Consider the following 25,334-nt stretch of genomic DNA (forward strand, 5'->3'; position numbering starts at 1 on the left):
GTGTGGCCCTGTGCTAACAGAGGATGTGCTTGTTAATAGATCAGGAGGTGCTTGTTAATAGAACATGGCCCTTTGGCTTGAAAGGACATAGCTCCTGCCTTCTACATGGTGTCTCATGCTAAGGATTGGGTGGTGGAGCCCCCTAATGTTAATCACGACGTCAGTGAGCATTGATGGAGTGCCCACTGTGTTGCACTGTTCACGCACATAGGCATATTTGTTGACTGGGTATTTCATTTAATCTCAAAAGGTCTGTGTATTAGTATGTTTTCATGCTACTGATAAGGACATACCCAAGACTGGGCAATTTACAAAAGAAAGAGATTTAATTGGACTTACAGTTCTACATGGCTGGGGAAGCCTCACAATCATGGCGGAAGGCAAGGAGGAGCAAGTCACGTCTTACATAGATGGCGGCAGGCAAAGGGAACTTGTGCAGGAAAACTGCCACTTATAATAACCATCAGATCTTGTGAGACTTACTCACTATCATGAGAACAGCATGGGAGAGACCTGACCCCCTTGATTCAGTTACCTCCCACCAGGTTCCTCTCACAACACATGGGAATCCAAGATGAGATTTGGGTGTGGACACGGCCAAACCATATCAGACAGTCTGCCATTAAGTAGCATTGTTACCTCCATTTTGCAGTTGAGGAAACTGAGGCTTCCTTTAATTACCTACTCAAGATCACACAGCTAGTGAGATGCTGAGCCAAGGTTCAGACACAGTCAGTATGACTTCAGAAACTGGATCTCATTGCTGGGCATGGTTCTGTGCAGGGTCTAGGTAGAGGGGTTCTTGAGGAAGTCAGGACCTCTTGTGGGAGGAGATAAAACATTTTTACTTCCAGCAGCTCCCACACCCCGAGGTCTTGGTTGTATCCTGAAGGGTTTGGTGGTCATTTCCCAGGATAGCCCTAGGCTCTCTCTCTAACCTGCAAGCTCCTCGGATCTGGAGCAGCCCAGGAGTGAGGAGCCAGGTCTTCTCTGAGACGGTGCCTTTTCTGTCTCAGTTGCTTTGTCTTAGGATAGAGAGTCAGTTGAATTTGCTGAGGCGTCCAGAACCAATAACACTTTCTGTAACAGAAGGCTCACAGAAATGTTTATAATAACTCTGGATTCCTGAGGCCTACTTCAATTAACGTTAAAGAAATGATTACAGTCTTAAGACAAGTTTATTAAAAGTGAACATAATGAACATTATCTTCTATTAGCATCTTTTGAAATATGCTTCTGAATCTTGTTGGTTCATAACTTAACATTTTCTCCATTTGTAACCAGGGGGCATGAACTCTATTGTCTCTTGCTTTTTAACCACATAACATGATTTCATGTTTAAATTTTCATATGTTGACATGATTTACATCCTTGCCATTTTTGATAGCAATGTAGCTTTCCCTGGTGTCAATGTCTGTCTGAGCCATTCCTTCTAGTTAAGCTGGAGAAAGAATCCAAGGCCGGGTGCTATCTTCTTTGATGAATTTGATGATCATCTGTCTTCAGAGTTACTCTCCTTGAAGTGCTTCTGTTACTAGGAAGTGCAGGAGTTCTTGATTTTTGTCTAACTTGACAGAAAGAATTCAACCAAGTGACACACCATGAGGGTTAAGTAGCAGAGTTTCTTGAAGAAAGATAAAGTAAGCTCCAAGAGAGGAGCCAGCTGACTTGGCTGGAAAAATAGCAGTAGCAGTATTTATTTAAAGAGACAGTACGCTCTGAAGGACAAAGCCAAGCAGACTGCTCAGAAGAATGAGCCAGCAGCAGCTAGTGCTGGGGGACTCTCTTCATGAAAATCTTACCTGATTATTCATGAAGGGACGTGAGGGGTTGTTACTTGCAATCATGTTTCGGGAGGTCCCTTTGGGCACGTGTCCTCTAGGATTGTACATGCGAGTCCACGTGTCACATGTCTCATTGGCATTTAAAATCTCCACGTGAGGGTGGGTTTTTTACTATTATAATGAGCAGAACTCTTGGGTGAGTTATTGGAGGTGTATGCATGCTTGTCAGTGGAGAGAGTTCCACTGTGTTTATCTCTGGCTATGGCATGGTAAATCCCCTTTAGGGCTGGAGGAGCCCAACCACAAGGCCAGAAGTAGCCAGTGTAGCCATTGTCTTTTCTGCTGAGCACCAGTGGGCAGCATCTCCAGGACCTCATTTCCCAGGGGCTCCCTTGCCTGCCTGCTTCTGGCCATCTGCCTACTTGAACACCCCTACAATCCTGGCTCTTTTGCATGGACTGGACAGACCCTTTGTGGGTTTTGGTTTTGGCCCATGTGGTCTTTCTAGTGTGTGCTGCTTCCGATCGCTTAGAACTTGGATAGAGAAGGTCATGCAGAATTGGAGAGCAAAGCTAAGTAATAGTCAAGAATGTTTCTTTTCTTTTCTTTCTTTTTCTTTTTTTTTTTTTTTTTTTTTTTTTTGAGACGGAGTTTCGCAATCTTGTTACCCAGGCTGGAGTGCAATGGCGCGATCTCGGCTCACCGCAATCTCCGCCTCCTGGGTTCAGGCAATTCTCCTGCCTCAGCCTCCTGAGTAGCTGGGATTACAGGCACGTGCCACCATGCCCAGCTAATTTTTTTTTTGTATTAGTAGAGACGGGGTTTCACCGTGTTGACCAGGATGGTCTCGATCTCTTGACCTCGTGATCCACCCGCCTCGGCCTCCCAAAGTGCTGGGATTACAGGCTTGAGCCACCGCGCCCGGCCTTTCTTTTTCTTTTTTGAGATGGAGTCTTACTCTGTTGCCCAGGCTGGAGTGCAGTGACGTGATCTCGGCTCACTGCAAACTCTATCTCCTGGGTTAAAGCAATTCTCCTGCCTCAGCCTCCTGAGTAGCTGGGATTACAGGCACATGCTACCATACCTGGTTAATTTTTGTATTTTCAGTAGAGACAGAGTTTTGCCATGTTGGCCAGGCTGGTCTTGAGTTCCTGATCTCAAGTAATCTGCCTGCCTTGGACTCCCAAATTGCTGGGATTACAGGCATGAGCCACCATGCCCAGCCGAACGTTTCTGTTTTAAGTGACAGAGACCTAACTACCTTAAGAAAAATAACAACAGAATCGATTGGCTTACATAATACAGTATAGAAAGGGCGGAGGGAATCCCAGGGACTCAAGTACAAATAGGTCTTGGTCTCCCTCTCTTGCTTTTCTTGTACCATGTTTCTGCTTCTCCCTCTGGTTAGCTGTATGTGTATTCTTATTAGGATTATGAGGCTAGGATTGTGGGTCACATCTGTGGTATCTTATAACCAGAAAGAGAAGATTGTTTTTCCTTGCCTGCTTCATTAGGAAGACTTCAGACAAAGACCTAGCTGATGTTATTTCCTTATCTCTAGTCCAGTGTGGCCAGGAGAAAGGGGTGCTGTGGCTTCCCAGCCCAGGTCATGTTTCCCGCCCTGGGCCCAGGAGGTGGCAGACAGCCTTTATTAGAACTACCTGGACCAAGGAGGAAGTCCTCTTCCCCAGCCCACCCCAGGGGAGCTGATATTCTGGGCAGAAAGAGTAATAAGTATCCACAGTACAGTTAAAGAAGAAACAGGAGGGAAGGAAGCCAAGTTGGTCCTTGACTTAGTGAAACAAGTGGTGGCGGGAGGATGCTGGGAAGGATGGAGGATCAGGTTGTCCACAGTGAGCCCTGGAGGGGTCAGAAAGCAGCCGTTTGGGTGACATTCATTTTCCCTTTTCTTAGTGTCACATCACATTGAGCCAACTTAACCAAGGTCTGCACTGCCAGAGGGAATGTTAGAAAGCCATTCCAGAGGCACTTGGGTCTATTAAGGCCATTTTTTCAGCATTTCCATAAATTGTCTATGAAGCCTATCATGAGTAATTTGCACTTCTTGGAAACTCTTTTTTCTCTCCATGAAATATTCAAGTGCCCCATTCCTTTGTGTCAGGTAGTGCTGGTGGCTGCCCCTGTTCCTGTCGGCCTCCATACCTGGCCGTGACGTGCTGGCTGCAGGGTATGTGACTGTGCAGTCTAGCCTTTCTGAGCTTCTGTGTCCTCATTGTGTAACTATGCTACTTTGTGGGATTGTTCAGAAAATTAAATGAGATAGTAGTGCCTGACACATCGTAGGTCCTCAGTGAATGTCAACTCCCTTTCTTCTCCCTCCTCTTCCACATCTGTAACCAGGACAAACCTGGTTTCCATGGCAGTAACATAGCAGGTATCACCTGATAAACAAGAACTTCACTCAGGTCTGGAATCCTAGCACTTTGAGAGGCTGAGGTAGGTGGATCATTTGAAGCCGGGAGTTTGAGACCAGCCTGGGTAACATGGCAAAACCCCATCTCTACTAAAAATACAAAAAAATTTAGCCAGGCATGGTGGCACACACCTGTAATCCCAGCTGCTCTGGTGGCTGAGGCACAAGAATCGCTTGAACCTGGGAGGCAGAGGTTGCACTGAGCCAAGATTACGCGACTGCCCAGCCTGGGCGACAGAGCGAGACGCTGTCTCAACAACAACAACAAAGAACTTCCGACCAGAAAGCCACGTATTGATCAGCATTGTAAAGTTGTGGGGTTCCGTGAGGGTAATTCACCCCAGTACTATTCTACATGAGACAAATTTGGGAAAGTATGCTCTTGGGAAGGTGTTTACAGCCTGGATCAAGGGAGGTTTTATTAATAACAATTTCCTGTATATTTCCTCTTGGTGAAGACCAAAGCATAACAATGGGAAGTACTGATCCAAGTGTAACTGGTGTGTCTGTGGGGATAGGAGTGTATGTGTGTGTGTGCGTGTGTGTGTTTATAACATGTGCACTCTTTGCCACATAACCGTGAGCCTTCTCCCGCTGTGGCCCAAAGCACTGCTTTCCTTTATGGCTAGGCCATGAAGTGGGGATATTTAAAGCTGAAACTAGGATGTGAGGTCTGAAAGGTACCTAAAGTCCATCTCTGAAACCTGTGCCATATGACTGTGTTCTCAAACTTCAGCCTGCCTCGGAATCACTGGAAGGGCTTGTTAGGGTGCAGATTGCTGGGCTCTGCCCTTAGAATTTCAGATATTGCTTGTCCGGTGTCAGGCAGAGAGATGGAGTGGGGCAAGATAATCTATATTTCGAACACGTTCCCAGTTGATATAGATGCTGTTGGTCTGTGGACCACACTTTGAGAACCAGTGACCTATATAAAGTCTACCTGTACCCCCGTAAATCTAGATGACTTCTGCTTGTGTGATTTGATCTTTGCACATTCAACCCTACTCTCTCTTCTCCTTTGTTGGGGGCTTATGTACTCATCAAATAGTGTTGCCAGGCTGGCTGTGGTGACTCATGCCTGTAATCCCAGCAGTTTGGGAGGCTGAGGTGGGAGGATCACTTGAAGTCAGGAGTTTGAGACCAGCTTGGCCAACAAGGTGAAACCTGTCTCTACTAAAAATACAAAAATGAACCGGCCATGGTGGCACACACCTGTAATCCCGACTACAGTGGGTGGGGTGGGGAGCACTGAGAACCACTTGAAATGGAGAGGTGGAGGCTGCAGTGAGCCAAGATGGCACTACTGCACTCCAGCATGGGCAACAGAGCAAGACTCCATCTCAAATACAAAACCAAAAAACAGTGTTGCCAGATCTAACAAATAAAAATATTGTATGCCCAGTTAAATAAGTGTTCTGGATAAAAAAGAAAAACTGTTAGTGTAAGTATTTCCCAGATACTACATGGACATACTTATGCTAACAAAAGATATTCATTGTCTGAAATTCAAATGAACCTAGATGTTCTTCGTTTAATATGGCAACCTTTTCATCTAATTGAGGGTCAAGTGTCTCTCTCCCTCTCCCTCTGTCTCCTGCTGCTGCTTTCCTGCGACTGAACAGGCTAAAGCTGCCAAAGAAACAAGCCCAGAGAGGGTTTGTGTTTTCTGGCCAGATCCACCTGCTGCCCTGAGCTCGCCTGGCAGACTTGGCTTGGTCTCAGCCAGGATGGACGTGGCTCCTCTTCATTTTGGTTCTCTTGCTGGCTCTCTGCTTTTTTCCTATCTATTCTTCTTTCTCTCTCTCGTGCCTTCTTTTATGCCATCTCTCTTACGAGGGCTCTAAAAGGCAGGAATCTGCAAAGTGTTGGGGCTGATCCAGGAAGAGTCTGTTCTCCACAGCAAGACGGGAGTCCAGGAGACGACTGACCTCCCGATGCTGGAGGGAAAAGTGACATCTGGCCTAGAGAGAGCACAGAGATCACCAGCAAGCTCACCATGTATTATGAAAAGGATAACGTTTGCCTTGGAGAAGTGTGCCTAGCAGGGCTCGGACAAGGGGTCATGGTTGGACTGGGACGGTGTCCAGGGCTTGAAGGAAATTGCCATCATGTGGTCTCTGATGCTGGCAGAGGGAGCCCACTACTGTGGACTTGATCATGCATGGAGGGACAGAGAGAAACTTGAGCAATCCAAGGCCTCCTGGAGCCTTGGGCTTGGACTCCATGTCCTCCTAAATAGCCCCATTTGTCACTTTGTCTTGCCAAGGCTGCTGTATGCTGAGGATGGAGCAATGGGGGAACAGAAGGCTTGGCTGCTTCTCTTCACTTTGCCATCCCCTTTGCTGTCTGTGGGCCTCAGGCCTGTGTCCTCCTCCTCCCTTTGCTATGAATAGCTCTCCAAGGCCAAAGAAGTAGGTCATAACCTCAGAGGAACGAGAGGGTGCTCTTGTCCGTGGTCACCCCGGGGCCTGACCAGGGGGCCCTGTGTGCACTGCCCTGCTTTGAGGGCAGCGTTTGTCCTCCTGTGTCCCCAGCATGGCGTGCAGAAGGACAGTGGGATGCTGCAGGACGGGAGAGCGAGAGGGAGCCCCGCCTCCTTGATGCACTCACTTGCTCTGTGTGGGACCCAGACCCACCTTGCTGGATAAGAGGGTCTATTTTTCCTTCTGTATCAGACACCAGGAAAAACTGTTCTGCTGTGCACTTGTAGTGGCAGGCACAGCACTGGGCAGAGAAGGAAGGTGAGGATGACGCCTCCTGTCTCCGTCGGGCATCTGCCGTTCCGAGCGCTCTCATGCACTGTCTTCTTGGCTCTCTGTTGCAGCCCAAGGAGGGAGGTTGGCAGGCATGGCTCTCCCAGTTTGTTCACTGGGGACACTGAGCCCTGAAGACATGACAGGCCAGCCCAAGGTCACACAGCCAGTGAGCAAGGGACAGCATGGCCATGTGACAGATGACCGTCCTCTCCCAGCGGCCAGAACTGCCTCTCTCCTCTTCCCTGAGGAGTCCCTCTGGCCAGCTCCACTTTGGTCTGGATGCTTTCATCTTCTCTTTCCTGGCTGGTTTCCTCTTCTCCAGCCTCTCTCCCTATGGCCTTGCTCTCTTTGTGGCCTGTCAGGGAAATACTTGGGATTTCCCAAAGGGCAAGACAGCAGGAAGCCATGTACTCCCCATTCATGCTGCTGTTCCTTCTCCAGCCTGTGGCGCTGGAGACATTTGAGAGGCTGCATGGATGGTGAGGCCAGTCAAGGTCCTGAGGTCCAATGTCAGGGATGGGAGAACTGCCCTTGCAGGAGGGAAACAAGGCTCCCCGTGCGCTGGGTGGGAACTGGCATTTTGTGGGAGACTCCCAATACATACAGAGAGTGTGTGGGCTCTCAGGTCTGCTGTGACAGGCAGTGTGCTCCCCCAGGGAGATAAGCCAGCAGTGACCTCCCACTGCCCCAGCCCCTGGCCCGCCAGGCATGCTACCCCGGTCCCCAGTGGCTCTGGCTGCGTTTTCCTTTCTGATGTTGCATCCATGCTTGACATTCCCACCTTTAGTCTGTTAGCCCTGTGGCAGGGCTTGTGTATTTGCAGAAGGAATGCACGGCTGTCTACACCTTGTCCCTGCCCAGAGGTGCAGCTGTGGAGAATATGGATGAGGAAATCCATGGAGTCTGCCCCTCTGGGAATGTGTGTTCTAACTGGAGAAACCTAGCCAGGCAAAATCAGGAGCTCCTCGTGCAATGAAGCATTTGGAAAGAGGGGAGGAACTTTCCAGTGGACTGGGGAAGGGGTGGAGGGATGGCAGAGGAGACTTTGCGCTGGCTTAACACAGAAGAGACCAGCGGAGGATGCCTGTGGCGTATCTCACCCAGGGAGACTGTTTCACCTCCCTGGCCACTGGCTTCTTTGACCCTCAGACGGATCCTATGAGGCATCTAGGGAAGAGACTGTTCACCGTTTTGCAGGTGGGATTTCGCAGTGCCGTGTTGATGGGCTTGCGCAAGCCCATCCAGGACTGCAGCCCCGCAGAAGATGGAGCCCAGCTTTCCTGCCTGGGCTCCAGGAATTCTCCACAAATCCACAGGCTCCTCCCTGTGTTCCTTTGCCTAAAAGAGCCATTTAGAGCAGGCTGTTTCTGTGCCTTATTGGGGTCATTTTTGTCAGCCAATCACTGGGTTTTTCTTAAGCCGCCCTAGGAGTCCGTCTCTCCGGGAAGTCTCTGTCCTCAAGGAGCTCACAGCTTGAGTCCCCGCAAAGACTTGGTTCCCCCACTTTCCTCCCCTCCTACTTCCTGGCTTCTTCCACCTGGGAAGCTGCAGGGAGGAGATGCCACTGGCAGGACACAGGAGACAGAAAGCAGCCAGACTGAACCCCTGTTTTCACCATTGCATCTCCCCGATGCCAGGTCCCGGCTGGCCGACTTCCATGCCAATTGTCGAGCCTCCTACCACACGGTCACCAGCTGCCCTGCGGACAATTACCAGGCGTGTCTGGGCTCCTACGCTGGCATGATTGGTAAGCTCTTCCTGCACACCTGCGCTCTGTGGGTCCTTGCTGCCCCCATCTTAGCAGGGCAGGGGCCACAGCCCAGCCCAGAGCCAGCCGGGGGAGACAGCCTGAGCCCGGCTTACTCTGGAGCAGATTCAGAGAGACCTGTGAGGGGAAACCAGCGGGAAGGCAGCTCTGTAGCAGGGAGGAGGGCCGCACTCTTTATCATGGGGGGAGGAGGGCCCCAGGGGCCTTCTAAGCCTCTTGAAATAAGAAGCAAAGGTAACATTCGTTGCATGGTTCTGACATTCCAGGCTCTGTCCTGAGCAGTTTACAGGGACTGTCACTGAATTCTCCCAACAGCTCTTGCTAGGGGGGTGGTGATATCTCCATTTCATAGATGAGGAAACTGAGGCTCTAGAGAAGTTGAGTCACTTGCACAGGCTCACCTCGCTGATCAATGTTGGCACTGGGGTCTGATCCCAGGATGTGAGTGTCATTCACTCTGATTTTAGAACACCGGCTGCTTGTTGGGAAAGGAGAAAGCAGGGGCCCACACTCTGGGAGGGGCTCCAGGGCCCCTTCTCTCCCTTCCTGGTGCTGAGGAGCCCAGTGTCCTCTATGCCGTGGCCCCTCTGTCCCTGCTGACCCCATGGTCACTGGGATAATCATGCTCAGAGTTAGGAATGTGATAGGGTCAGATGTGTGTTTGGGGGCCAGGTGAGAGGATGGGTACCTCCACCCTGCTGTGCCTGGGGTTGGTCTGTGGGCCCAAGGGGAAAACCCCACCACACCCCTCTCCTCTCCCCCACCTTTCTCCCTGCCCAGGGTTTGACATGACACCCAACTACGTGGACTCCAGCCCCACTGGCATCGTGGTGTCCCCCTGGTGCAACTGTCGTGGCAGTGGGAACATGGAGGAGGAGTGTGAGAAGTTCCTCCGGGACTTCACCGAGAACCCATGTCTCCGTAAGTTCTGGGATGTTCTCCCCAACCCCAGCAGGCCCTCCCCCCACACCGCCCCCAGAGTCTCTCTTAGCCATTCCCATCTGCTCCCATGGGGTTGGCTGCTGATGTACATGAGGCTTCTCCGCCATGGACCTTGCCCATGAGGACCTTGGGTTTTTAGCTCTTGGAGATTCACACCAGCACTGTCAGTAGGTCAGCCTCAGTTTACCACGAGAGGCCTTGAACTTATGTCAACCCTGCTATTTGGTCTGGTCTGTTATTGGGACAGCTTCAGCCAGTTTCCCTTGGAGACTGAGCCTTCTCGTGAGGACCTCTGGCATCTGTCATATCTCCCTTTAACAGGTTTGTTTCTCCTTGGAATTGACTTCCATTCCACATCATCAAACTCCTAACCCGAAAGCTAGAGGGTGGTAGCCACAGGCCGGCTCAGTCCACCTTTGATCTTTCCAGCCCAACACTCATTGCCGCCCAAGCACACCTGAAGATTTCTTACCTCTTTCCTTCCCTCCATTATTTATTCTGTCCATCCATCCATCCATTCCTCCCTCTGTGTATGACACTGGAGAGTCAGAGATCCAAGTCATTAAGGAGCGGGTAGCTGATAGAGGCGGACCCAGAGGGGTCACTCAGGATCCCAGCGCAAGGGGAACTGCTCTAGGGGAGGGGTCTGCATAGGGACCTTGAGGAGTCCAGGGTGGGGATGCCCAAGTCAGCCAGGAAGAGAGAGGCCCTGAAGGCTTCTTGGAGAATGTATCCGTGAATGGTTAGCTGGGCATTGGTCAGTTGAAGAGGTAGGGAGTGCCTGGCAGAGGTCCAGGGCTCCACAGAAGACCATGGCGGGTGGAGGGTCCTGCCAATCGTGTAGTCTTGCTACATAGCGCTGAAGATGACTGGAGTGACAGAGTTATCTGGACAGGTAGACAGCACTCTTGTCACTCACAGCCTGAGGCATTTAGATCTTCTTGTTCTGCCGGGGTGACAGTGGTGGTGTGAGTGTTTGAAGGAATGTCAGCAGGGGGTGTTGAGATCAGACTGACGTCTCAGAAAGCAAATCTGCCTGTGGTGTGAGGCAGTGGGGGTCAGAGAGATGATTTTGACAGGTGACCTGACATGGAGAGGCCCATCAGAAGGCCACGTGGCTGTGGACCAGTGAGTGGGAGGGGAACAGTGGTGGGAGATGGGGCGGAGGGATCTTTAGGAGGTGGCTCAGCAGGCTGCCAGCGGGTGTGCAGGGAGGCACCATGGTGACCCTCAGGATTCTGACATGGGAGAGCTGGGTAGGTAAGAGATGACACCTTCAAGGCTGCAGTATGAGGGGTCGGGGGAAAGGAGCATTGACAAGGGCAGGAGGAGACGTCCAGCCCAGGCTTAGACATGACAAGTTTGGCATGCATGTGGCATATGGAGGCAGAGATTTTCTGGGCACCTCTGCAGATGGTGCAGGAGGAGCAGAGGCCACCCAGGGAGAATCTATGGTGTGGAGCAGGCAGAGGGCTGAGTGTGGGGCCCTTGTGTGCCAGGGTGGGGACCTGGGAACATCCAAGGAGGCACAGGGGCCGGAAGAGCCTGTGACTAGGGAGCTGGGGGTGAGGAGCTTCTGGAGGCGTGGCTGGTGGCACCATGCAGAGGAGGTGGCCCTCTCCTCCCCAAGGCTCCCCTGCGCCCCACCCCCTTACCTTTTCTCCTTTTCTCTTCTGTGTTCCCCATCATGTACACTTCTTGCTATTCTGGCTTCTCTTTTTTAACCTCCCTCTTGCTATATTCTGTAGGCATGAGGCCTTTGTAGGTATCTGAAAAAGAGGTTCAGCAGAGGGAATCTGGCTGTGCTGTGCTCTGTCCTGGCTTCTGGGCTATTCCAGGGAAGGGGATGGTCAGGGTGAGGAGGGTGAGGAGCAGAGCCCAGAGCCAGGAGTGATGGATGTGGGTCCTGACTTCTCTGCATCTACTCTCACTCCCATCCCAGGGAACGCCATCCAGGCCTTTGGCAACGGCACGGATGTGAATGTGTCCCCTAAAGGCCCCTCATTACAGGCCACCCAGGCCCCTCGGGTGGAGAAGACACCTTCTTTGCCAGATGACCTCAGTGACAGCACCGGCCTGGGGACCAGCGTCATCACCACCTGCACATCTGTCCAGGTGAGGGGGTGTGGTTGAGGCATGCTGGAAGTGATGTGGGAAACGACTCAGCTGGGGCTGGGGAGGGAGGGGCTTCCCTTTCCATCAGGGACTCGGAGAAGCAGCGGGGAGCTGCCTGAGGGTCATTCTTCACCAGTTCCTTCATTTAGGCATTCATCTTGCAAGTGCAAAACCCTGTTACATCACAGTATTATACCTGCCCTGCAGGCTATGGGGTCTGAAGAGCAGACAGTGGGGCACAGCCTTGGCACAGGTGCAGGGGGAGCAAGTCGTGGCCATGTGCGGGGCAGTGAGACACCTGTCTGAGTGGGGCAGGAGGCTCACAGGGTCAGCAGTGCACATCCGTAGCCAGGATGCAGGCTTGAGCAGGCCCCGGCCTGGTGGGGGTTCAGGTCCCTCCTGGGCACCCATTGCAGAAGTGCACGTGCCTGTCCCGGTTAGGGAAGTCTGCCCCTTCTCTTTCTGCCTCCCTCCCCTTCCCTTGTGGGCTCCCCTGCTCAGTAGCAGCTGACCTCCAAGTGCCCTCCTGGCGGCTCGCTGGGGAGCTCTTCCACGTCCTGTCCCTCCACTCGGTGCCCCTCCTGATTGGAGCTGAGGTGCTGTTGTCACCCTTGGGCAGCTCCTAATGACAGTGGGCATGCTTGAGTGGCCACGAGCAGGGGGCTCGGGGTCCTGCTCCACAGACAATTGCTCAATTTCATGCTAGAGCGGCGGGCAGCTCAGCCGGTCAGGGCCGTGGCATGCACCCTACCAGCCTCTGGCATGCACCCTTCGTCCGGAGCCTGTTGGGCCAGCCCACCCTGGGAGAGGCTGACTCGGCAGGACACTGGCAACCTTCCCAGGATGCCCATGTGGTTCCTTGTGGGCATAAAGTCCAAAGCTGTGGCTTCAGGACCCTTACCTCAGTCCCCTTCACCATCAGCCCTGATGATTCTGAGGCCCATTTAATTATTTTGCCAAGGCATCAGTTTCTTGGTTTCTTTTAGCCCCAGCCTAGTTTTCTGTGGTCTTGCTGTCAGGGGGCTTGTTCAGATTCTGGTGTGATCTCAGTAGACATATGAGCGACCTGTGTGTGAGATGATGTATGCCAAAGTGCTTAGTCAGCGGAGGAATGCTGCACAAACGTTGGGCATTATGAATCCGGGGGCTGGGGAGGCTGCCTGGCAGGTGGCTGGGGTCTACTGACTAAGTCAGTCTGGAAAGGACAGCTGAGACAGCCCTCCCAGGAGGAAAGGAGGAGAAATAGACCCTCAAAAAGGGTCAGCCACTACCACTCTCCAGGTTTCTTCTCAGAGAAATGGAAGGGGAAGGGCCCCTGATTCAGTTTTGATTATGATCTTTTTGACAAGCACCTTCTCTTCCATGCTGGGAGCTAGAAGTGTCAAGTGAATCAGCCCTCGACCCTGCCCTCGGCTCACCTGGGGCTGCCATGGGTGCCTCCCCTCCTCCCCAGCCCACATCTGCTCCTGTCTCTCAGCTCCCCTAGCTTGGACCATCTCTGATTGAGTGGCTCTGTGGTGGCCCTTGTGGGCCCCTTGGGTGTTAGGGACACCTATAGCTATAGAAGGGAGTCCCTGAGTGATTGCAGGGACAGAGAGCTGAGCCTGGGTGGGAGGGAGGGTAGGGGGAGCCTGTACACCCCAGATACACCTTGGAGACATAGGCAAGATCGGCCGGGCACGGTGGCTCACACCTGTAATCCCAGCACTTTGGGAGGCCAAGGTGGGCGGATCACAGGAGATTGAGACCATCTTGGCCAACATGGTAAAACCCTGTCTCTACTAAAAAAAATACAAAGATTAGCCGGATGTGGTGGCATGCGCCTGTAGTCCCAGCTACTGAAAAGGCTGAGGCAGGAGAATCACTTGAACCCGGGAGGCAGAGGTTGCAGTAAGCCAAGATTGCGTTACTGCACTCCAGCCTGGTGACAGAGCGAGACTCCGTCTTAAAAAACAAAAAAAAGAGAGAGGCAAGATTATTTTACTCATTTCTGTCCTCCTCTGTCCTTCCTTCTTCCTTGGGGCAAGGCTTAGGGACCCACAGAGATGATAGCCAGTTAGGTCCCTACATGGATATCTGTATGTCAGGACTTGAAGGACCCTCCAACATCTTCCCAAACTCAAGGGACAGAGGCCTGGTGAGGACAGCCGCTTGTCCACAGCCCCACAGCCAGCTGGCAGTTGAGAAGGGCCAGGAACCCTGCCCCTTGGCCACCTTCTGCTTCCTCCTCCTCCAAACCTCCCACAAAAGACTTTCCCGTGGTGGGAGTGGGGCTACTGAGTGGGGCTGTGGGAGTCTTGGGCACCACCAAAGTAGAGCCGGGAGCTGGGCCCTCTCTGATTGGCCCTGTGGCTGGGTCTCTTAGGTCCTGCTCTTCTAAGTGTCTCCTTCAGGCTGTGGCCCCCTCTCCAGGCAGCCCTGCCTGCCTGGGGCTCTGTGGACTTTGGAGAGGCCTGGCGGGGTCTGCAGAAAGGTCTCTCCTGGGGACTTCTGTCCTGGCCCATGTATATCAAATATATACCTTCTCTGAATTCCTTTGCCCATCTATCCATCCCATTGGCCTCTAGAGCAGGGAACCTGAGTGTCAGGTCAGTCTTGGACACCTGCAGGATGGGTGAGCCAGCTGCTGGCCTGCACTTGGCCATTCCTCTGAGCAAAACACCTCTCCCTGCCCTCTCCCACCCGTTTCTGCCTGGTGAGTCCTACCCAGGGGTCACCTCTTGGGAATGCCTTCCCCAATTGTATCTGCACCAGGCTGCCTTCTGCCTCCTCTGGGCTCCCGCTTTGCTTGTTCTTGGCCCATGATGATGTGTTCTCTCCCTGCTAGGCCAGGGTCCCCAGAGGCCAGGGTGGCATTTCACCCTCCTGTGTCACCCTGCATAGCTGGATGCACAGTGCCTGGCATGGAGTGGGTGCTCTGTTAAGGTGGAAGGAGAGACCCTGGAGTCCCCAGTTCATTTGATTCATTGGAACTCCCTACTCTCCTGGAGGATGGCGTCTATGTGTTTCAAAGACCAATTCATTAATTGACTCAACAGAAATTCTTATTTTGCACCTCTGCATCCCAGGCACTGAGGCTAACAAGCTTCACGGGCCAGGACCCTGGTCCCGGTGCTGGAGGCTGGACAGGATGCAGCTCAGATGGCTATGAGGGAGAAGGTGATCGGTGCACCTGCTGCGTGCAGGACTGGCAGAGGTTGATGGGGTCCAGAGGACCGAGGGAGTGCATTGACTGGGAGTGAAAGCCGAAGACCTGTGGGTGTAACAATGCCTGCTGCTAGGCCTGAAAGAATCCGGAGAATGAATGTGGGCTTGGAGTGAGCGGGCTGCCCCAGGTGAATGAACAGCGGAGCCGAGGCAGAGTCAGGACAGCGCGTAGTACTGAGTGTGGGGGTCTTCTGTGCCTGGTTTTACAAATGAGGTTTTACTGGAACACAACTACACCCTGTGTGTCTCTATTGTCTCCCTGTCACAGGCAGCATTGAGTCATTGTGATGGAGACAATGCGGCTGGCAAAGGCGAAAATCATTGTTCTCCGGACCTTTGCAGAAAGCCTTTGCCAACCCACCCTGGGGAAACGCAGGCCTGGCTGTGGGCTTTCTGGGGACACAGAGACTTACATGGGTGGGGGACTTGGGTGGGGACATGCACTGTGAGCCACAGGTGGAGGTGGAGTTGAGAGGCCTCTGAAGGCTTTGGAACAGGAGAGTGTGAGTCATGACTAGAACCATGGTTTGGGAAGATGAATCTGACAGCTGGTAGAGAGTGGTTAGCAAGAGAGAGACAGGAAGACCTGTTAGGAGATCTTAGCCATAGTGGAAGGGAAGAACGGAGGTACGGAGCGAGTGGTGGAGTAGTGAGAGGTGTGAGTTACTAGGGATGGCCTAGGTCTTGGAGAAAGGCCAGGGGCACTGGGATTTAGGGGCAGGACCAGGGACAGAAGCAGGGAGCACAGGAGAGCCATGGCTCCAGCCAGCAGGACAACACTGGATAGCGCCTCGGCCAGACCAGCAAGGCTCTTGCACTCTCAGCCTGGTGTTTGGGGATAGGGAGGAGGTGGGCAAGGAAGAGGAGGAAGGCAATAATTTCCTTCTGACTTCCTGGGCAATGGAAGTGGGAGAAAGTTCTATAAGGATGAAGCATGCCTTTTCCACTGTCATTCCTTTCTGTGTCTGTGTCCTTCCCCCAGTGCCACCTGCAAGGGCCACTTCTTTCCTGCTTCCAGTGGCACCCAGAGCACAGCCCTCAGGGGTCAGCTCTTCCCACAGAGTCCTGGTGCTGCCTCCACGGTAACAGGACACTAATTTGCTGTTAGCGGTCCTGTGTCCTGCGATCCTTGAAGCCTAGGCCTGGGCACTTTGGGACTTGAGCCACAGACGCCTCCAGGAGATGAGAGGCTCCTGGTAGGGATAGAGTAAGCCCCGGGCTGTTTCCTTAGACTCACAGGCAGCCTTCTCTCCCCTCTGTGTATTTATCCGCTGTGAAGGCAGTTGTATTAGTCTGTTCTCACGCTGCTAATAAAGACATACCTGAGACTGGGTAATTCATAAAGGAAAGAGGTTTAATGGACTCAGTTCCACATGGCTGAGGAGGCCTCACAATCATGATAGAAGATGAAGCACAAAGGGATGTCTTACATAGTGACTGATAAAGAGAGAGCGTGTGCAGGGGACTCCCATCTATAAAACCATCAGATCTCATGAGACTCATTCACTACCACAAGAACAGCACAGCACAGGAAACACCTGCCCTGTGATTCAATTATCTCCCACAGGGTCCCTCCCATGACACTTGGGAATTACAGGAGCTACAATTCAAGAGGAGATTTAGGTGGATATGTGAGAGTTTATTTCTCTATTAGAGTATAAGCCCCTGGAGGGCAGGGAGGCACTGAATTTGAGCCACTGGTGGTTTTGGCATCAGAGGTGGACGCTCTCTCTGCCCCTCCCCCCACCAGGTGTGTGAGATAATGGCAAGGTCTCACAGTCTGCTCAATCTTTTATTCTTTAATTACAAGTATCCCCACTTCCACTTACTTCTCCTTTTCTTTTTTCTTTTTTTTTTTTTAATTTTACTACATGCCCAGGCATGCCACAGCACCAGCTCTCTTTCCTTTCCTTATTTGGGAAAGGACTGACTCTCAAGTTTGCCACAGATGACCCCTTCCTTCTTTCCCCTCTCTCCCATCATATATCCACCTTATCTAAGAAAGTTTAAATGTTTAGCCAGTCAGGCCTAGTTTAGATCGTGCGGGCAGACCCCAACCAATGGGGAAAGGACACAAAAGTAGGAGTCGAGTTAGGAATAAAAGCTTCTACTCTACTTTGTTCAGGGTGCTCTCACGGCTACCAGCCCTATGAGAGGTACCCTTCTGCACAGAAGTAAATTTGCTTTGCTGAGAAATCCATTGTCTGAGTGCCCGTTTTCCCTTATGACTCCAAGCTTTATTCCTAACAAGGTGCCACTTGCAGAAAAGGTCAGCTGCTGGATAACACTCCCCCCAACCCCCCAGGCAGGGTTCTGTGTGCCCAGGACTGGGCAAAGGGCCTCAGGTTGGCCATCAGAGGAGGTCACTGTGACCTTTGCTGTGTTTTCTGGAAATCAGGTGGATGTGTCCATCTGGGGCAGAGACTTCTTGCACTTTGCAAAGATGGCTGGAGGAGGCTGGGAGAGAGCAGGAGGCTGGCCCAGGCCACCCGCTGACCCTGGGTTTCAGCCTGCAGCCCCTTCCCCACCCTTCACTGCTTCTCTCTCATGCTCTGCTTTAGGATGGGGAACTCATCGTGGTGCAGCTTTATCCCTTGTGGGATCAGCACTGAGTCCTTGGATTTGTGTTGAGTGTGGCTGTGCCATGTGCAGGGTCACACATAGCAGTCACAGTCACTTAGTGAGGTGCATTGTCTACCCCATTTTACAGATGAGGAAACTGAGGCCCCAGTGGAGTCACCCTGGGTCATTAGCAGAACCAAGACTTGAGCCCAGGGCTCTGACCTCTCTGGCCTTTCTTCTTGTTCCATTTTTAGGCTACCTCAGACCAGGGGCTGTCCTGTGATGATAGACACCAAGCATTAGGACCCTTTGGTCTAAAAAATAATCGAAGACTGGGAGGGGTCCACGTGGTCAAACACCTGTAAACCAATTCTGAGCACCTGAAGGAAGAGCTCAGGGCAGCCTATTAGGTACCTGCACCAAGCAGCTGTGGCTCTCTGCCCTGGAGGCCTGCCCGGCTGAACTGCCCATGGGCTCAAAAAGACTTAGATGTGGGTGATGGCTCTGCAGTGGGGAGGGTCACATCCCTGATCTTCACGGAAGCCAGTTCCTGTCTCTCACCCAAGGGCCCTGTTGCCCCTGGCAGAGACCCCACCTTGGGGCAGACGTCCCTTGGGGCTGGGCCTGGGAGGTGTTTTGCTGTCCCCTAGTAATCAGCATCAGATGAGAGGGTGCAGTGGTCATTCTCAGGCCCCTCATCTCCCACTCTGTTCTCTCCTCTGTCCTCTGTTGCCTCCTTCTTCTATTTCTTCCCTCTGTCCTCTGTTCCTCTGTCCCTTCCTCTCTTGCTATCTTCCCCTCTCGGCTTCATCTCCTTCCCATGCCCTCCCCTCCCCCTCTCCTCTGTCCCCTCCCCTCTCCCATGTCCTCTCCCATGTCCCCTCCCCCTCCTCTGTCCCTTCCTCTCTCCCTCTGTCCCCTCCCCTCTCCCATGTCCTCTCCCATGTCCCCTCTCCTTCCACTGTCCCTTCCCCCTCCCCATGTCCCCCATCCCCTCCCCCTCTCCTGTGTCCTCTCTCCTCTACTGTGTCCCTTCCCTTCCCCTCTGTCCCCTCCCCTCTGTCCCCTCCCCCTCTCTGTCCCCTCCCCCCTCTTCTGTCCCCTCCCCCTCTGTCCCCTTCCCTCTCTCTCCCCTCACCTTTCCTCTGTCCCCTCCCCACTTCCTCTGTCCCCTCCCCTTCTCCCCCGTCCCCTCCCTCCTCCTCTGTCCCCTCCCCACTCCCTCTTTCCTGTTTCCCTTTCTCCTCTTCTCCCTTCACCTGGTCTCCTATCTTTCTTCCACCCCTTCCCTCACTCTCCTCTTCCCTGTCATTTTTACTGTGTAATACTTGCCAGCATCCCCTCCCCTTTATCCTCATTATGTTCACTCCAAGGAGCAAAATCCAGTTGCAGGCCCCCTTTGCTCCAGAGAGCTCAGCTTTCAGATCCTCTCTCTTCACACCTGGTTGAACCCCCAGACCAGGGAAGATGCTGTGCTCAGGGCGCTGGGTGCTTTGCCAGCAGCTCTGCATGGGCTGACCTTGGGTGTGACGCAGAGTGTCTAGGTCCAGGGCTCCCCTGAGAGCAGTACAGCCACAGCACATTGTACCGGGCCCCCCACCTCCCCGGGCCCTTCTTGGTTGTTTTCTCAAGCCTTATTTTGTTAAGCAGTAGACCATTTTCCAAACAATTTTATGCACAGCCTCAATACAAAACAAATAAAAATTTGTTTTTATTTGTTTGGTGGAGCTGCTTTGGTGGATGGGGGTGAGGACCTTGAGTTCAGGAGGCTTCTGCTCTGTGATTCCACGTGGGCTCCATGTTTAGTGAGCCCTGTGGTGGGGGGGACACAGGGATAAGACAGGGACTCCCAAAAAGGGCGGGGCCTGGCCTGCCACACCCAAAACAATGAGAGTAGGAAGGGATGCTGGGTGTCTGTACGTGCTGGGCCACACGCATAGACCACAATGGGCCATAGGATGTCACAGGTGGGGACTGAGGTGACTGAGCAAAGATCGGCCAAGGGGTGTGGGAGGACAGATGAGACGCCATGATGGCAGCACAGCCTCTGAGGGGGTGGGCGTGCTCTGTTTCCCCCCCGCCGCCCAGCCCCGTGGCCTCACACAGTCTTAGCTGGAGCAGCACCAAGCCCTGGAGAGTAGAGTCCAGGCCTTGGGTCTGGAAGGTGCTGTAGAGCACATCCCCTTCTGCAGAGGGCAGCAGCTGGGGAGGTGGCCGGGTGCCGCCTCGGCATCTGGGGACACTCCGGGTTCCATTCTGCTGTGCTAATCATCACCGTGGTCTTACCTCCACCATTGGCAGGGACTCAACTCCTGGCTGGGGTCTCCGCGCGACAGCTGGGGTCTTGTTTAGCTGACCAGATGCCCTGGGTGGTAGATTGCCTGTGATGTCCAAGGGGTTATTGATACTCCTGGCCAAGAGCAGTGATTTCGGCATAATTTCTTGGGCTTCCCAGTTGCTTCTGGTGGCCAGAGCTTCCCTGAAAGTGCCTTGGGAACAAACCATTTGAAGCCTGGATGGAAGTGCTGCAACCCCAGCTGGTTCCCATGCTTCTCCATTACAGTGATGATAGCACAGGCTGTTCATCATGCACATCCTCTGGCCCTGCATCCAGGTGGCCACGTCAGGGTAGAGAATCCTGGAATCATCACCAAGCCAGCCTTTTTCGTCCCTCACCTTGTCCACAGTGCTTCCAGGTGTGCACATCCATTTAGGACAGAGATGGCCTGGTGCAGTTGCCAGATATGCACCTAGTGGGTACCAGTGGCAGATATCACTAATGAATCATGCTTCTCTTTCTCTCAAGGCCAGATGAGTGCTCATGATCTTTTTCTGTAGAGCCCTCCATCAGCCATGTCAACTTAACAGGAGTTGGCTCTTGGAGGCTGTTTCTGATCTGCAGCATTCATTCATTCATTCACTCATTCATTCATTCACTCATTCATGGATACAGGCATCTAGTGAATGAAATATTTGTTGAGTTATTATGAACCAGACCCACTCAGTACAAGGAAGACACGGTTCCTAAGAGTTGCTCTGAGTATGTAGACAGACATGCGAATGGTTGATGATTATATAATGCTGCCAGTTGAGAGCTTCAGAACTGTGTTCTCCAGGAGCCAGAGGAGTGAGGACCTAGTTGCTGAGGGTGTCAGAGAGGGACAGAAGCATTTTGTGCTCCTCTTCACTGGGCACACTGTGCTTAGCAAAGTCAACAGTGTGTGGCAGGGCCTCATCTAAGTTGCTGGACAAAGCCCAGCCAGGAAAAGCCTGGTGGCTTGCCCTGACTGGTGCCTTCTCTCTTGCAGGAGCAGGGGCTGAAGGCCAACAACTCCAAAGAGTTAAGCATGTGCTTCACAGAGGTGAGCTGGGGGCAGAGTGTGGGTGGGTTCAGAGGGCTGGGCCGGGGTCGGGGTCATTTCCCTGGCAAGCCTCAGATCCAGCACCCTCAAATCTCACCGTGTGGGCTGGGCCAGCTGAGCTTCTGGACCTGGGTGGGCACTTACTCTGCTGGGGTGAGGGTGGGGGACTGCAAAGGCTGTGTCCTTAGGGAGAGACAAATGGCTGCTCTGAGCAGAGGCCCTCCCTTACCTTCCTTACTCTTTAAGACAATTGTGTCGACTACCTGCTCAGCACCGTTTCTGTGACATTCAGGAGGCACAGCGGTGGAAACAGACCCAGTTCTTTCCTTGAAGAAACTCCCAGCATAGGAATATATGTGACTTACAGACCCAAGATAGTAAATTAGATGGGAAGAAAAGTCATTGTGAGACCTTGCAGAAGGAAGAGAGAGAAACTCAGACAAATATGTTCAGGGAGGGCTTCATGGAGGAGGAGGGATTTGAAGAAATTTAGGAACAGGGAGAATGTGGTCTCCCTCTCCTCTCCAGAAGAAGATCCCTGTGGAGCCTGGGAGCTCCTTCTCCTGGAGCTCTTTATACCATCTCCCTCCTCATTGGGATGCAGGTCCGCAGCCCTGATGCAGGGAGGAGCAGCCTGTTTTCCTGGGGACCGCTGCCCTCTTCTCCAAATCCCAGGGCTTGCGACAAAAAGGGACAGAGCATTCCCCTGTTGCTCCTGCCTGGGCCAGCTCCGGGAGAGTCAGCACTGCCTTCAGAGTGCAAAGAAGGGTCCCTGTTGGTATAAGAGGGGGCGGGGGCTTGAGGTCTCCAGTTCCTGAGTCCGTTTCTCTACCTGATCCCAGGCCTCCTGACTGTTTTCTCTGTTTTCACTCTCTTTGTTCCTGACTCTCCTCCTGTGGACTCAGCTCACGACAAATATCATCCCAGGGAGTAACAAGGTAATCAAACCTAACTCAGGCCCCAGCAGAGCCAGACCATCGGCTGCCTTGACCATGCTGTCTGTCCTGATGCTGAAACTGGCCTTGTAGACCCTAGGAACTGAGTTGGAAGATTTTCTAAAGCTACGCAGACAAGAACACCTGCCTGATGAAATGGAAACACACACAGACACACACACACCTTGCAAAAAAAAATTGTTTTTCCCACCTTGTCGCTGAACCTGTCTCCTCCCAGGTTTCTTCTCTGGAGAAGTTTTTCTAAACCAAACAGACAAGCAGGCGGGCAGCCTTAGAGCTGGCGCAGGGGTCCCCTGGCTGGGGACACCCTGGTGCTGAAGAGGGCACGACGCTCTAGAAATGCCCTTCACTTTCTCTTCTCCTGGTGTTTTTCTCTCTGGACCTTTCTGAAGCAGAGACCCGGACAAGCGCCCTGCAGCGGAAGGGACTCGGGGCTATGCCCGAGGCTGGCTGGGGGGCAGGACCACACAGCTGCTTCCCCAGGCTGTCTACTCTGGGGACCTGCTGGGGGCTGGCAGAGGGCATTGGTCAATGGGGCAGCGGGGTTGGCCATGGGGGTCCACCTTCAGCCCCTTGGCTTCAAGGATGGAGATGGTTCTACCCTCCGTCTCTGCCCTTGGGTGCAGCTGGTGGGTCTGCAGCTGGTGTGGGAACCCCCCATGGATGCCAGTGGAAGGGGTTAGCCCCGTGCTGGGCTCCCCCTGACTGTAGCCTGGAGTGGTGGGGCTGGGGACCAGCTCCAGGAGGACTTGGGAGCTCAGCCTGCCTGGGAGAGCCCCTCGTGGGGAGGCACGCAAAACTTGGGCACCAGCTTCTTTCTCAGTGGCAGAAATTTTGAAGTCAGAGAGAAATGATCCTTTGGTGGCTTTTTTTGGTTTCTCTTGGGTCCTTTTGGCAGGTCTCCCTTTGGGGAGAGGGAGAGGAGAGACCACAGCCTGGTGTGTGTCTGCAGCACCTGGTCCTCGAGCTCTCCTGCTCTCTTCTCCCTCCTCCTCCTCTCCACGTTCTCTTTCCTAATTTCCTAGATATACGTCAGCTGTACGTACGCACTGGGGCGCCTCTCCTAACATATATGTATATACACATCCATATACATATATCGTGTGGTTTCCCCTTTCTTTCCTTTTTTTAAGCAACAAAACTATGGAAATCATACCCCAACAGATGAGCGAAAATGTATTATTGTAAAGTTTATTTTTTTTAATACTGTTGTCTATACCGGGGAAAAAGGACATTGCCCTCCAGCGCCCTGCTCCAGTCGGCCTGGCTGGGCCCTGGCGGGGCTCCTGACCCGCATCCACGCTTAACCAAGGCTCCAATAAACGTTCTAGGAAGCAAGCTGCCTCTGCCTCGGTCCCGTGGGGTTTTGTCCCCATTTTCTTCTTGGTCCAGTGTTACCTGCTTAAGTGGAGCTCCCGGTGGGCTGGGGAAAAGTGTGTCCATGTGTGTGCTTGTGTGCCTGTGTGCATGTCCACGTGTCTCATCCGTGTGTCCACATTGTGGGTAGATGGAGCTCTGTGAGGAGCTGGTTTGATACGAGGGGGTCTGAGGGTCCCCGCTGTGCTGAGGCTGCTGGGCTGTTCTGTTCCCTCCTGCTCACCTCTCCGGTTGGCACAAATGCCCGTGGCTCCCAGACTGGAAGAGAATGCGGTGGACATGGCATGGTGGGGAGCGACAGCTTGGCATCACTTGTTGGAACTGTTTTATAGTGAGGTTGTCTGGGTGGCCCTGATAGTCTTACATAGAGCAAAGCAGTATGGCCCCCGGGACTCCTAGCTTATTTGAGATGTGTGATTGTGAAGGCAGTGACCTGGCTTCTTTGGTCCCACCAGAGAAGGAGGAGATGATTGTGAATGTTCTGGGGTCAGGGTCTGAAAGAGCGTACGTATTTTGGGGGGCTCCCTCTATTCCTTCCTTTCCTGTTTCTCCATTTGCTACCCAGGCCCCACTTGGGACACTAGGCCTGCCATGGTCTCCCAGAGAGACTCCCCACATAGGAGTAGGAGGATGCCTGCCAGCCAAATGTGTGAGTGTGTGCAGGTCTGTGGGCCTGCATGTGTGTGCATGCGTGTGCAGGCCTGCACTTGTTCCTGGGCACATCTGAGTATATGCCTGTGGCAGGAGGGAGACTGGAGGACTGGCAGGCAAGAGGATGTTTCTACTGTCAGCCTGGCCTTTGGGGTTGTGTGCGAGCCCAGCCCATTTCAACTGGACCACAGGATGCAGTTTTCCCACCTCCCAATTCCAGGTCCCCTGGATGGCTTGTTTCTGGTTGTACATGTGTGAGCAGCGTCTGTTCACGGCATTTATCGCTGTGATGTATCACCTTCCAGCCTTTGCATGGAGCGGGTGCAGTGAGCCAGCCATCTCTGTCCAGCCATCGCTGGCCTTACTGCCAGTAGATGTGGTCATGGCACACTTGGGAATCCATGTTCTTTGCAAACAGCAAAGACCATTTAACTTAAAAAGTACTTTACTGGAAGGCTATGGGAGAAAGTGGCTCATAGAATCTGCGCGAGGTAGGGGCACCAGGGGAGGTGAGGGCAGGAACTGGAGGGGATCTGAGGGGCTGGACGACAGGATCTGCAGGGTCAGCATTCTGCCTCCTCTGTGATGCATGGCCACCAACCGTTGCCCAACTGGCTCAGCTGGGCCTGTGCCTTTCCTCTGCCATACTTCAGTGGGAGAGGGAGGATATATATGTCATGTTTAATATCCCTAATAGGAGGTAAGCCCTTGGGCTGCATCATGAGGGAGAGAAAATTTCCCAAAAGGAAATTGAGGTGCCATTATAAAGGAGGAATGGATACTGGCCAGCTTTACTCTGCCCTAAAATATTTCCCCATTGAAGTATCATGTGGCTGAAATTTTACCATTAGGTATTCATTTCTTTGGTTGAGATGATTCCTGTTCTTTGTGATTCTCTCAAAATATGCAAATAGAACTGAAAGAGTAAAATGTTGCTATCTTAATGTTAGTTAATTTAATGGTGTAAATGAATCCTAGTAACATTGAAACATTTGCATCTAGACATTGAGATTGGAGTTGAGGGACTGAAAACAGGAAGTGAATCAGGGCAAGATTGGTAGGGACCACTAGAGATAGATTTTTTTTTTTTTTTTTGAGACAGTCTCACTCTGTCACCTAGGCTGGAGTGCAGTGGTGCAATCTCGGCTCACGGCAGGCAGCCTCCGCCTTTTAGGTTCAACTGATTTTTGTGCCTCAGCCTCCCAAGTAGCTGGGATTACAGGCATGTGCCACCATACTCCACTAAGGTTTTTTGTTTTTGTGTTTTTTGTTTTTTGTTTTTGTTTTTGTTTTTGTTTTGTATTTTTAGTAGAGATGAGTTTTCACCATATTGGCCAGGCTTGTCTCCAATTCCTGACCTCAAGGAATCCGCCCACCTCAGCCTCCCAAAGGACTGAGACTACAGGCATGAGCCACTATG

General features: G+C 52.6%; 1 protein-coding gene across 38 annotated transcripts in view; it reads left to right on the forward strand.

Annotated features, from left to right (window-relative positions):
* The window catches only part of GFRA2 (GDNF family receptor alpha 2), a 410,970-nt gene extending 386,107 nt beyond the window's left edge, over positions 1-24,863 (forward strand). For 36 of the 38 annotated variants that reach the window (XM_064368864.1, XM_064368853.1, XM_064368852.1 and 33 more), the window contains 5 exons: positions 8,612-8,721; positions 9,523-9,663; positions 11,627-11,799; positions 20,877-20,930; positions 21,836-22,404. In XM_064368864.1, coding sequence (XP_064224934.1) covers positions 8,612-8,721; positions 9,523-9,663; positions 11,627-11,799; positions 20,877-20,930; positions 21,836-21,958 — 601 coding nt within the window. In that variant the 3' untranslated portion in view covers positions 21,959-22,404. Of the gene's footprint in view, positions 1-8,611; positions 8,722-9,522; positions 9,664-11,626; positions 11,800-20,876; positions 20,931-21,835 lie in introns of all 38 variants that reach the window. The other 2 variants (XM_064368886.1, XM_012435357.3) reach the window with 1 other exon arrangement.
* Positions 24,864-25,334: the final 471 nt, after the last annotated feature.

This window comes from Aotus nancymaae, unplaced genomic scaffold (genome assembly GCF_030222135.1).
Source record: "Aotus nancymaae isolate 86718 unplaced genomic scaffold, 86718_ANA_hifiasm-v0.15.2.pri h1tg000079l, whole genome shotgun sequence".
Lineage (NCBI taxonomy): Eukaryota > Metazoa > Chordata > Mammalia > Primates > Aotidae > Aotus > Aotus nancymaae.